At 43.1% G+C, this 13,800-nt stretch overlaps 1 protein-coding gene across 1 annotated transcript in view; it reads right to left on the bottom strand.

Moving 5' to 3' along the window:
• LOC137913498 (nuclear factor of activated T-cells, cytoplasmic 1-like) overlaps nucleotides 1-13,800 on the bottom strand; it is a 39,866-nt gene that overhangs the window by 7,902 nt on the left and 18,164 nt on the right. Inside the window, exons 7-8 of the mRNA XM_068757180.1 lie at nucleotides 6,848-6,903; nucleotides 4,910-5,042 (exon numbers count right to left, since the gene is read on the bottom strand). Coding sequence (XP_068613281.1) covers nucleotides 4,910-5,042; nucleotides 6,848-6,903 — 189 coding nt within the window. The remainder of the gene's footprint in view (nucleotides 1-4,909; nucleotides 5,043-6,847; nucleotides 6,904-13,800) is intronic.

The raw sequence follows: 13,800 nt of genomic DNA, 5'->3' as shown, positions 1-13,800 counted from the left end.
AAGGTTTAATTAGACATAGCAGAATTGTGTGGCCCAGCTTGAGAGATGGTTCCAGATTTTAAAGCCCACTGCTGAGTTATTATGTAAGAACACATATTCTCAGACAGTGCCAGAACAAAACCAATAGGGCTGTGTTAAGATACCCAGATGCATAGCAAAGACGTCTGAGTCACAATGGACACACTGTTTCTATTTCTAACATTGTTAAACGTGTTAATGGGCGTGGTAAGTGTTTGACGCCAACCATTGAGAGTTCTTGGCTATACGCTCACTCCAAATGACATTTAGTCAGCGGTGCACCGATGTCAATATGAATAAGATGTCTGTTCAAACTGTGCACTGGTTTTTGCATGAAGGCAAACTTCGGAATAAAAGCAAAAAGCACTGTGTGCAAATGAAATGCATAAAAAAAAAAGGAAGGCTGTTTATCAACGTGTTATTATCTTTGCGGGATTCGAGAAGGCATTGATCACGTGTGCAGCCTCTGGGATGCAGCGACAACATGCAAAAGGGAGCGCATTTACGTCAACTCGGTCTGCTTTCGTAGCCCAGGGAGCAGGCCTGGCATCTCCGGGAGCAGTGTGAGGTGAGTCCCATGATGAACGGGCCTCCTCTCCCACAGCCTTGGGAGTAACGAGCCTGTCACATGGTGCACACTACCGCCACACACACTTCCCTCAGTGATGCTCGTAGCGCCACGGAGCCAAGTAGTAATGTCACATGAAAGAAAAAAAAACGTAATCTAATTTAATCACTGTGGGCTTCAGTTCAACAGCAGCTTTGTCACGTTGGAGCTGAAGCACATTGTAGCTGCAGCTCTTAAGTTCATCATTCAGATTGATGGCTCAGAAAAAAAAACAATATAGTAGAGGTGCAACATTTTATTGCAGGGGCTTTACAAAGATGGAAGGTTTCTTAGCTATTTATATATATCTATATCTTGTATATCTTTATCAGGTACAGTGCAGATAAAAGTGCACGTCTAATGTCAAGACAGAATAAGAGAAATGAAAGCGCCCATGTGTCTAACTACTGCATGTGGCTTCATCTAGGCACACTTTTTAATTAAGATTAATTCAATTTAACATAATTCCCAAAAGTCTAAAGATTTCCTCCCTTTGTTTCGTATCTAAATGGGGATTTTATTTTGGCAAATATAGTGAATATGCAGTCGCTGACGAGGTACGCTGTTGCCATTCTGCGGCCACACCATGTAATCCAGTTGGAATTGACAGGTGGGGTTTAGCTCATTTAAAACAAGTTTTTTTTATTTCCAGTGAGCTCATTTGTCAACTGTTTTTCTGTAATTTGTACTCCTTATAAAAAATCGAGACGAACAGCTTTTATTTAACGTTTCAGACGTCTCGCCCTCCTTCTCCCTCCCCTGCTACAGATGCAAGCAGTGGTCTTCTGCCAGCTTGATTCGTCTCTGTGTCTCCTTTTTCACTCGGTATGTGAGCTGAGAAAGCAGATTCACCAGGCGAGTCCCAGCTTCAGCTGGCTTTTATTTCCTCTCAACCTGTGGGTTACGGCCCACAGACAGTTGATGTTCTGCACATGCTTTTCTCTCCATCTGTGGCAGTTTCTCCTCTGTCTGCTCCGATTAATGTTATCATTCCTGATCTGACTATTTTATTAAGCACTCATTTCCACTGGAGGGGATGGGAGTCGGGATCATTTCCGTCCGGATGAATATATTTGATTTGGGAGGGCAAACAGACAATTATAAATTGTTTAGAATTATAAATGATCAATGATAGTGTTGTTGCAGAAATGCTAAGCTTTATATTTCTATAAATGCATTTGCAGGGAACTTTAACATGTAGCAGGTGGTATTTAATTATCTCAAAGGTGCTATATGTCCCCCTGTGCATGCAATCTGGACACCACGTATACTGTGGGCCTCAATATGGAGTGGATGAAGCTGGTGAAGCCCCCAAGCGGATAAAAACATTTTAGTCTTTGTCCGGTTTTTTGAAAAACATATGCAAATATTTACAATAAAGAACAATGTGTGTTCTTCATCAGCGTTTCCTTTATGTGTCACATAAAGAATATCTGCCTTTCTCCCTCTCCAACTACAGCCACAAACCAGGCAGCGGAGGGAGTCGGCACCCATTTGCGTTAAGAATAGAATTTGATATCACAGAGGAATCTCCAATTGGCCTGTAAAATAAGGGGTTGGGGAAGTTCTCCCCTTCAGCGTAGGCCGCTGCCAGTTCTTCTCTGGCATTTGTCGTTTAATGTGGTATTTGAAAACTGGTTCTGATTTGAAGAGCAACGCGTCACATCCCCGCTCACGCAAGAATGATTGGATGGAAGCTCGGAAAAGCGACGCTCATTTCAGAAGCCAGATGAGGACATCTGTACCGTGTGTACGTCTGAAGCGAGGACTTAAACTTGAAACCCCAAACGCTGATGATGGTGCGCGTGAACATCAAATGTCTTTGTGATCTACAGTCGTTGCTGAAGGCAAATTACTGGCTTTTTATTGTGCACATTTTATGCATTTGACTTCAATGCATTCTTTACTCATTTCTTCTCAGAGGCTCCTATGAATGCTTACTTTGCTCATGAGCGCTACTGATCTACATAGTCTTTCTGTTATACTCTATAATGCTAATGACAGATTTCACAGAAGGTGTTTCCTACACATTAAATATTAACAATTCATCCCAATGAAATTGTTTTGGCAGATCTAAAAGAGTCGGGACTCGTGTCACTGGGGCTCCTCTCCAACTGTCGCCGGGCAACAGGGAGAGTCGCTGTGATTCTCCTGTGCATTCTCGTACTGATGGTAATTCAGTAATGACACATTGGGAGTGTCACCAGAAGATAATGTTACGTTAACAAAACTCTTTTATATTGTGAAACTTGAATTTGTCTTCAGGTGCCAGCCACATTTGCACCATTGTTAAAAAAAAAAAGATAACAAGGTCACATGACCTGAGTGGAAAATAAAGGTGGCTTTTCACTAGCATAGATCTGCGTCCCCAGCGAGTGTTTCATGCTTCGGCTGTTTCAAACAAGTTTGGCTATTTTCAGGCTTGGTTTTGTCTTTTTATAGATGAGCAGCGACACCAGAGTGTGAAAGACGCGTTCGCTCTAAACAACGTCCGTGACCAAAACTGAGCTTGAAGTGGGACAGCAGGCCGGAAGAGTCTTTTCATGCAAGCAAGCAAAAAAAAAAAAAGCGTTGACAAATGGGTGTGTGTGTTATGGGCGTGTATGTTACGTGTGTGTGTGGGTGTCATCCCCCGGCTACCTGCGGCCAGCCACAATGGCGGTTGCTTCCTTAAGTGTTGACACACGTACACTGAAACCCTCAAAAGCAAACAGCTTTGGTCGGACTTCCTCGGTCTGTGCTGCTGCACTGACACCATGGAGGCAGTACAATCCTCACTGAGGCTCTCTTTACACTGATTACGAGATTGGTAGTTTATTCCTTGTGAACGATTCCGAACCCTGATTAGTCAGCCAGCATTTAAATCTCGTTGACGATGCGAAGCAAGTGTTGGTGGCAGTTTCGTCTCAGCTCCAATCCGCCAAAGTTGTAAATTATACCCTGAGGATTTCCTCTGATTTTAACACTGATTATTTGATTTCAGAAATATGTTGCGCTGTCTGTTTTAATGGGTGCCTTTTTAAAAGCATGATAAATCTGAAAATAGACCCCAACAGCTTGTGATTCGGGGGGGTCCCTTGACTTTGACACTTGGGAGTTAATTATGCTCCTTTGAGGCGACATCGGCCTCCGTCTGTGTGGTCCCGCACTGTGCTTGTGCTTTACTTGGCAGTGAAAGAGAGAGCACAAGTCATCTTTTAATTAGAGCCGTGTTTATGCTCAAGGAAATGACTTAGAGATGCATCGTGGAGGCTGAGAACCCTCAGCATAAATCTCTCTCTCTTTCTCTTTGGAAGTGTGTATACGACATGAAATGGACACTCTACATGTGGCCGGAGCTTGTCCGCCGCACACGCAGTCCCCTAATCCACTCGTTCCTCAACCAGCCATCTCAAAAGAGTCCTGCTCTACTTTCCCTCAAAGCCTCAAACAAAAATATCTTCTGTTGCCATAAATACAACTGCTGATGAGCTTAACGCGACATCTCATTAGCAAAGAGTGCAACTTTGGAGCCATTAGATGGTGATCAATGAAAACACAACACCAGCGTTTTGATCTAATGGATTTCACTGGTTATCATAATGCGAGGGAGGGCCTTGTAAATGGAGGTTTGCTGATTGGAATTCCTAAACCAGCTTTGTGGTAAAATCAATTCGACACGGAGCATTGTCAAACCCACCTTCAGATGCCAGACATAGCAGATGTCTTACAAACTCCCTCCTGCTTCAATGAAGTTGATCAAAGGTCAACAGTAAAAGAGTCCACACATGTAAATTAATCCGAATTTCCTTATATATATATATATATAAGCTCTGAAAAGCGATGCCAAAGAATTCCTTAAATTCCAATGTGAGAGCCATCTATAAACACTCGCGAGAAACACAGAGAGAGGTATTTCTGAAATTTCAGGTTGCTACACGAATGACAGGGCAAAGCACTGCCTGCTAGATGCACATGCATAGGTGTGTGATTGTGAACCAGGAGGGCACTATGTGAGGTGGGGCGTGAAAGTCGGGATGCAAGGGGGGGGGGGGGGGATTTCTTTACATCAACAGTGCTCGGAGGTTCTGTCACTCAGCGGGTACGCCTCTCGCTCGCAGACTGCAGCCAGGTGTTGCCAGCCATGATGACAAAAAACACTGACTCAACCGCCGGCCATACATTTAGCGCATTGACGGCTGTGTTAAACTACCGTGGATGGAGAAATACTCTACAGGATGGAAAGTAAACTGTGCAGCTTGTCAGTGGTAATTATTAAAGGTGAGACATGTTTATGAAGATTACCATTGGGAGGCAGGTAGGTGAAGCGCTGGCACTGACTCCTCTTCCTCTTGCCATTGCAGACGTAGAAGTTAACCTGCACTGGGCTGGATATTCTCTGGTTCCTGTAGGGTGGGATCTCCACAACAAGACCGCTCTGCATTAGAAATAAGATGACATGAGATGCTTCCTCTAACAGCCTAAAAAGCATGTAATCCTGTAAATGTGTGGTAAGGCTTTCTGAAGCTCAACGGCTCTGCTTATTTGTAGATGGCTTAAATGAGCTGGTCTGGACTAAACCTGTAGTGGAGCCCATGAGGTTTTGTCCAATGACCCTGTTTGTCACTGAGCAAATTCCCAGGCCTTTAGCTTTGTCCCCATACAGCTAGAGGAGAGAGTGAGCTGGCTTATTTGTTTGCACAGCCATGCTTCCCTGTAGAGCAGCACACTTGTCCTCTCCCGCTCAGGCAAGACCTCAACAAGTCTGGAGGGATGTGGACTTTTGACTTTGCTTTGTATTTGACAAGGAAACATGGAGGGATTTTTTTTTCCCAGTGTTTGAGTCTATTTGCAAGGATGGCTGTCATTCTTGCAGGGGCCTAAACAGACAGAAGGAAGGCTTTTGTTGGAAGCAGAGAGTGATGAGGGTGGAGGTTTGGAGGTTTGGAGGTGAAGGGTGTGCGTCCTCAGCCCTGGTCTGCCCTTCAGATGATGAAAAAGAAACCTGCGGGGTGGTGGTTCGATTGAATGCGTATGCACATGGCTCTCTCTTCTCTGTTCTAGCCAATGAAAGTAAGCGCGCTCTAGATGGCAATAAAAACACAGGCAGGCAGGCAGGCTGGAGCAATTTAAGTAGGCTGGAGGCATCTGACTTAAGAAGTGGGGCACTGTTCTCTTGCTGTCTTTCCCTACTTTGTTGGGTCTACAAATTAAACGCGCAACTGTATTTGTCTTTCACTGGCTTCATCTCCCCATACCACGTCTCCCGGCCGAGCCTCGTACGCCCACTAATTTCCCAGCATCTGGGGCTATAGCAAGCCAGCCAGCCAGCCCTACAGGCCAATTAGACATGAATATTTCCCCTCATGATGCAACTGAGTAATTTACCTGAGTGAAATAACAAGGTCAAAAAAACATCTTAGAATTTTCACGTTTAGATGCACATGGTTTACATCAGAGAAAATGCGAGTGCAACTTGTCTCCGTAAGTTTACACAAAAAGGGCCATGTGGGGGAGCATGAAACTGTGCTGATGAATGACATCAGAAAATCAAAACAGTGTCATCACAAGCAACCCAACAGGTCTTCCTGTGTGGCACTCTCGGCCCTGAAATCAGATCTAAGACAAAAACATCAGTGAAATCCTAATTAACTCCAGAGTCTTGTCTGCGACAGGACAAAAACTTGCTTCATTTCCTCTCTTGACGATTCCCTTACGCTCATTTCATATTAACACAATTTAAATGTGTGACAGTGTCTGTAAAGTCAGTGGCGTGGTTTAATTTCTTATTATGGCTCGCATGACAAGGGGAAGGTAACAGCAGCCGTGCAATCTATTGTGGTTGCGTGGTCCAATTCACCACGTCACAAGACTGCACTTCAAATGTCTGTCTATTCTGGGAGGGCTGAATGACTTTGTTTATACACACACACACACGCGGGTTTTTAATGCTACCATTTTGTAATCGGTAAGTGGTTTTATTTTAACGGTCTCAGATGCAAATCACAATGAGAAAGGCACTGTTTACTCCATCAGTGTGAGGATATTTGGTGAAAATTCCATTCAGGATTGCATGGACTAATCATCGCTGTCTGAGCTGCAACTAGCAATGCCTTAGCAAAGGTTACATCATTACATGGGACAGATGAGGAGATGACAGAGAGAGGAGAGGAGAAAGTGTCAAGGGAGGACAGGACTGAAGGGAGCAGGAGCATTTGAGTCACGTCAGCGAGGTGCACTTACAGATTTGAAGGAGCCCTTGTCAACTTTGGCTTCTGTCTCCCACAGATGATGCCCATCTATTGACAAAAGCATAAAATACAATATTTAGTAGGATCCAAATGGATCTTAAATGGAGGGTGGCTATAATCAGTAGGGTATTATATCAGTGAAGAAGAAGAGGGCTGTACTTTCGGGGTGGCAATTTGCCATTCACCAGGCCAAAATTCCAAGAACGTCTAAAGCCTGGATTAAACAAAAGAAAAAAGAAAAGCTTTTGCAGGTTTTGAAAAATAATTACCAGGGTATTTATTTTACATAAATCCATTAAATTGGAATTGATTAAAACTAAAATGTCGAAAAAAAGGTGAGAATAAATTGCATGCTTAGATCTGATAAATTAGTGACCTTTAACTGTGATGGCAAACTGAGTCTATTAGATCCTTGATCCTGTTTCCTTCACTCATTTATGTTCTGACACTGAATGAAAGTGCAGAAAAAAAAAAAATGCAGACAAACTTCAATTTCTTCTCATCTCTCTTTTGCTGTGGTGAGCAGGTCTCTCTTCCTACCAGGCAACTAGAGAGGCCTGTGGTGCAGCTGCCGGGAGCCTGCAAAGGCTCAGCTCACATTCTTCAACCTCTCTGTGAATTCATGCCACACCTTAGCGAACAGACGCTCTGAGCTCTGTTATGGCAATCAGCACCGACCGCAGTGACTTTTTTTTTCTCTCTCTCTTTTTTTCGAAGCTGATGAGTCATTATGGCTGTTTGAAATAAAAGTAACACAGACCAGTCTTTGTGTCAGTGGCAGAGCATGTAAAAGCAATAGCACGGGCACGGTGGTAGTGCTACTGTACGTTGGGCAGCAGTTGCAGCAATAATGCTGCACTTTGTTCTGGGACAGGAAGTCATCAGATGAGACAATCAGACTCAAAATAACTGACGGCAGCTTTATGTTTTTCACATCACGCAATAAGTGGGGGCAGGTGGTCAGCTTTATTATTCAAGGGAGTGAACATCAGCAGATATCTCTTTCAAAATGACAATATTAAAGCTAAGGCGAGGGGGAAAACAGATGGTGGACAGATCAGATAAGGGCTTTGTTTATTTGAATTGGGGGGGAAAAAGAGTTGCACATAGCTTTTTGGTGCACTGTAGATGACGTGGATGACTAGGAAATGGAAGTAAACACACGAAGTAAACACACGAAAAGCTTGTGACGTTGGCATGGAAGGGTATGGAAGGTCAAAGTAAGTCAGAGAGGCGGAAACAAACAGAGCTGAGTGTTGCTCGTGTTACGTCTAGGGAAATGTCTCGGGAATGTCACCCGCCTCCACACTGGGAGACGCTCCAAGAGGGAAACCTTAGACTACAACGTCAATCCCGACCTCCAGCAATAAACATGTCTTTGGAACTTCTTTTCGCTCGCTTCCTTCCTTGTTATCATTTCTCTCACCATTTATAGGTCCCCCCCCTCTCCGAACATTTCAATTATCACTCCATACCAAATCAAAAATCTGCAACTGAATTGGGATGGAGCCAAAAATTGGCATACCTTAGCAAGTCAGCAAAGTGCTGCACGACTGATAACCACAGAACTTTCCGTTCCCTCCTTCCTCCCTGTAACATCTGCAAAACGCTTCTGTTCCAGACAGCACCTCCTCCTTTGCACAGCCTACACCCACACGTAACACACACACACACACACAACAGAAGTGCAAAATATTCTACCTTTGTTCTGTCCTTCGAAAAACACAGAACAATGGCACAGGAGCTGTATCTCGTATTTAAAAGAAACCGGCAGATGCACACAAACACTTCCTCTCCTTCTACGTGACTCACTTGTTCAAGTGGGATCCACAAAGACTGACACCAACATAAGACAGCCAATACAACACAGTCATTCATCAGGCAATTAGACCACATATAGGGAGTGGCTTCTTGGAGTTATTCCGTCTTCATTTTTTTTTTTGTGCCAAAACACAATGTTGTGAACACGGCGAAAACACGGCAACACTGTTGCTGTTATAGTAAATCAAGCACAAACTAATTCTCCTACTTTTTGTTTTTTTGTTGACAGCAGTTTGGTCAAAGATAAAGACATCCTACGCAAAATACCGAGGTGGTGATGATCATCAAAGGGAAAACGATGACTACAGACACTAAGCAAATGGCGCTGCTTTGGTTTTTATCCATCGCTTCTCAGATAGACTCGTAGCTCGTAATTGCTAAACCAAAGCTGGCTGAGTAACGACATCTTTGTCCTTAATGTGAACTATCAATTTTTCATTTTCCAGGCCTGGTTTTCCCTTCAAACCGTTTCTGTAGTGGAGAATAACTTCCACGAACCAAAGAGATTTCACGTGACTCTTTTTGAGAATGGAACATTTGATTCACGTATCTAATTGCGTAGGTTGTCTTGTGAAACAGCACAGACGTATTGTTTCAGCTATTGCAGAGAGGATTTCAGAAATATAATTTTGCTCTTTCCTATTGATATACATCAAGTTTTATTTTCCGTTTTAGTACCACCCTGTTCCTGCTACCTGCTTGAAAATGCTTCTGTAATGTTATACACTTTTTCCAATGCAGTCACGTTGTTGAATGAGGAACAAAGAAAAAAGGCCAAACATTGTTTGCCCATAACGTGTTCAGATCAGTCCGACGAAAGGGAGGAGTCCAGATAACAGTCTAGGCGTCTGTCTGGTATGAGCCAAACTTTTACTTTTATAAATATACATGCCAAAGAAGCAGTATTCCAAAAAGGTGCAAGAAACACATGAAATGAAACACATTTCAGAGCCGAAGATTTGAAAAGGTTTATGTTGCAGCCAAATATAGGATTCTAAAGGTTTAATCTTGTATCCTTATGTCAAATGCTGCATGATTCACTCTTGACCTGTTAATTTTAGACAAGGGAGGAAAATTGAGGTTAAGCCTCGGCAGCTCCATTGGGGTACAATTATTACACATAATTACATACACCATTGATTTGGATCCAGTGCACCATCCTAATTACACAGTATACTGTAGTCTCAGACAGGGGTGGAGGCTGACCTGATACTGCAGTAGTACCAGTAAGCCAAAATCGTGCAGGTGATGTTAACTTTAAGATGAAGACCAGTCGAGACAAACTGGCAGAATTACTTCAACATATCTGTCTGTTGTTTAGAGTTGCTGAATGCTGGAAGTAAAAAAGACAGTACAAACAATATTGGAATTGAACCCTGATAACATTCCATTCTGTCTGCTGTGTATGAATTATAAAAGAGTCCAGTTATTTCATTGCTTTTGAGGGTCTCCCATGAGACAAGAGTCATAGCCTAGGGGTATTGATGTAGAGATCATGCTGCCTTAATGTTACGGATTACGCTGAATTCTCTTGGCTGTGAGATAGGCGATCCTGAAGGCAGAGGTGGGGAAGCTGTAGCCCAGACTGTGCGGTGCTGCAGAGCTCCAGGCAATGCTCCAATCCAGCCAGATGTAAAAACTATCGAGCTCACCAGGGAATTCCCTTACCTCCCCTCTGAGTCAGAGTGCAGGCTTTCCCCAGCTCTCTCTCTCTCCTTGTATTTGTCTGTCTGTCTTTCCATTTCTATTTTCCCTGCCTCAAGCACTCGTTCGACTCATGGAAAGGAGGACAAGCCAGAACACACACACACTTGCAATAGGTGCACCAGGTATGTGCTCTGACTCTATTGCCAAAAAGAGCAGGTCGGGCAAACCAAAGAGCTGACACAAACTCTACATGCGAGTGTCATAGAATAAGCGTAAAACTGAACCAAACAAAATGAAGCTCAAGTAAATAAGAATAATTACTGTTGGAAAGACGGTTGACATTTCAGCAGAGCGAAAACCTCTGGTTTTGGGACTATAACTATCAATTTTCACTCCCTGCTAAGTGTGATCTATGATGATCTAGGAAAGCAGCTCGAGTTATTTACCTCGGATGAACTAAGTGAAGTTTATTTATGGAAGCGACGTGAATGCATGAAGCTTTGTGCGGAGACCTGGAGCAATTTACCCTTTTCTTGGCAACAAGATTAAACATCAGGGCAGGATATTATCATTTGTATACACTATCCCAGCAGTCAAGGTCACAGGCAGGATTTCCAAGGAAGTCCTCACTTTTTCTGCCTCCCCCCTTTTCTTCTCCACTTCCTCTCGTCTCCGTCTACATGGCCTCGGAAGGTCCTGTCTTTTCCGTTTCACCCCTCTTGAGGGAATCCCTGTTGGATTACTCACTGAAAACTCTTCCGACTGCACAGCACAAACAGGCCTGTAGGCTAACGGCAATAGTGCGCACGCACATACACGACTGCTCATGCAGTGGGTGCATAGCGTTTGCATCAGAAGTGGAAAACTGGGGAAGGATGTGCCATTTAAAAAGTACAAGTAATTATTTTCACATTAAGGTTTGCTGCAGTGGCAGCAGCTATGAGATGTGTTCATTTGTGGATTAAAGTGGAATCGAAAACCAGAGGGAGGAAATATTTAAGTTTATGCTCCTCTAAAAATGCATTCAGAATTTTGCAATGATGAAATTATGGTGCATAAGAGGAGATTTTTTTCCTGAATCACCAAATAAGTTTATTTGATTTTAATTAAGTAGCCATTTTCCAACTTTTAGATGCCTCAAACAAATGTAAATTTGTGACACACAAGCACCACACTAGATGATTTGCAGAGGATGACTGCATGCAGCTCCCCTCTCGTCACTTAACCAGAAACTGTTAATGGGACGGACTCTGAAATGCTGATGTCGTCCATTATTTACGAGTTTGGTGATACATTGTAGATGGCACACAATTTTAAAACAGGCATCTGGGTATGTTTAAGCTAAAAGTGCTTACAAGCTTGAAAGTGCAAAAGCAAACGGATTCAGTCAAATAAATAAATGTATTTGTGATTTACTGCGGTCCCATTTGTGCTAAAATACTTTTGTGCTGTTTGCGATCACCCTTTGACTTGGATGATCGCATGATTATTCACACACGTTGGGATTGGGACTCTGAAACAACTGCTGCTCCCAAGGACTTGTGGAATCTCTTGGAAGGTATTTATTGGAGTCAATTTTGGAAAGTGCGAAGCCGTCCTGATCTGATGGCAGTGACACCGAGAGCTTTCAGCGCTGTGGAAAAGCAGTGATTAGTGCTGTGTGCAGACCTGTGTGTGCGTGTCCCACTGCGTCTGTAAGCACATGTCTGCATTTATTGTGGTACCTTGTATTTCATTGGTACCTTAAGTCATGAATTTGTCCAGGGGAAAATAAAGTTGTAGAATTAAATTGGTATATAATTAGGCGTTTAATCGGTTTCCTCTTTTCCTTATCCTCAAGGCCCTTTTAAGCCAACAATCAGATAATTCTGCAACTTTCATTATACAGTAGGATTCCTTGATCACAATGCCAAAATGCAATATTTTTGCAATATATTTCTTACAAGTACTTTGCCTCACTCAAACCTGCTTGAATGTGCCTGGGCATGCAAATGTATAAAAGTGAATGTTTTATTTCAATGGAGTTTTTGACCTAGAAGACACTGGAAGTGGTTGGTCAAAAACCTTTTGCATAAGAGCAGACTAAGTAGCAGACAGACAGGTATCTCACTGTCTCCCTTGCTTCTTCTTGACACCACAGAGATGGAAAACAAACTTCTGAAATGCTGTATGGCAAGCATGAATGTGGGGGGATCCCTCTAGCACAGAGCTCCACGCTGACTAATGTATTTAACAGGTATTGAGGATAGAATAAAATAAGAATGCAGAATGAGGGAGTGAAAAAAGAAGAAAGAAGGAAATGGAGGACCCTGGGTATAGACGGAGAGGAAAGAGGGGGGTTAAAAAAAAGGAAATGCTACCAAGAAGAGGTCATGAGTCTCAAATAGCAGAGGGTGTTGTGTATGTATGGGCTTTCCTCTCCAGGGGAACCCCCTGCATGACTAAGTAGAGCCAGGAGAAGGAAGACCCTTATTCTCAAGTTCACCTAGGCTGCCCCGCCCCATGTACGGGTGATCCTTTAACCCCGAATGTCCTTAAGGATACTCACAGGGTGAGGACAAGGAAGAGTCTAGAAAAGAGTAAAATATTCTAGATTTTCTTGCCCTGTATTCCATTCGTTATTATACATTTCAGACTCAGCTTTGACTGCAGCCTGACTTCCACACTATGTGTTGAAGTTCTGATCATGCGTTTACGTTCTGGTTCATGCTCAGCCTTTCTCTAAGAAAAGATTTCCATCCTACTTGAATTAACTGGTGGCCCAGAAGGGGTCTGTAAGTGCACTCATGCATAAGCAGCTGGAAATGATTGTGATTTGATGGAGTTGAAAAGTGAATGAATGAATGAAAAAAAAGACTAGAACTGTTTGATATTTTACATAAATGATGATATAATGATGGGTGTCCATTTTTTATAACTGAAAGGTAATCATGATGATAGTTAAAATGACCAGTCATTAGAAATGCCCCCTTTGGCTGCCGTGGAAGCCCCAATGGGGATTCATTCTACGAACGTTAAACAATGCAGACAATATGAATCAGCTGGTGAACGCAATCAGAGGTATAGAATACCTTTTTTCTGTCTCCCTTCTCCCTCCTTCCTTGGAGCTCACCATCATAAGCAGCAGAAAGTTTCAGCAACATCCGAGGTATCAATGTGCTTGACCTTTGTTTTAATTTACTAGTCGGTGCAGTTTAGGAAATGATAATTTACTTGCAAGCGTCATCAGTGATGCTTTTACCATTACTCCCTCCCACACAGTGAGGAAACACATGACTGCAAAATCTGCCCCCCCCCAAAAAAAAGAAAAGGGGAATAGCCTCTTAACCATGAACCAGTGACATGCAGGCATGACCACGGGTATGGAGCCACCGTGGTGAAAGTCAGCGAGAAGGTGAAATGTAAAAAGCAACAGTCAGGGAGGGAAAGAGCGTGTGAGAGAGAGAGGGAAAGAGACATTGCACATGCCCTGGTTGT

Source organism: Brachionichthys hirsutus, chromosome 3, assembly GCF_040956055.1.
Source record: "Brachionichthys hirsutus isolate HB-005 chromosome 3, CSIRO-AGI_Bhir_v1, whole genome shotgun sequence".
NCBI classification, from domain to species: Eukaryota; Metazoa; Chordata; class Actinopteri; order Lophiiformes; family Brachionichthyidae; genus Brachionichthys; species Brachionichthys hirsutus.
The sequence above is the reverse complement of the archived record's forward strand: the minus strand, read 5'-3'. Positions and strand labels throughout refer to the sequence as shown.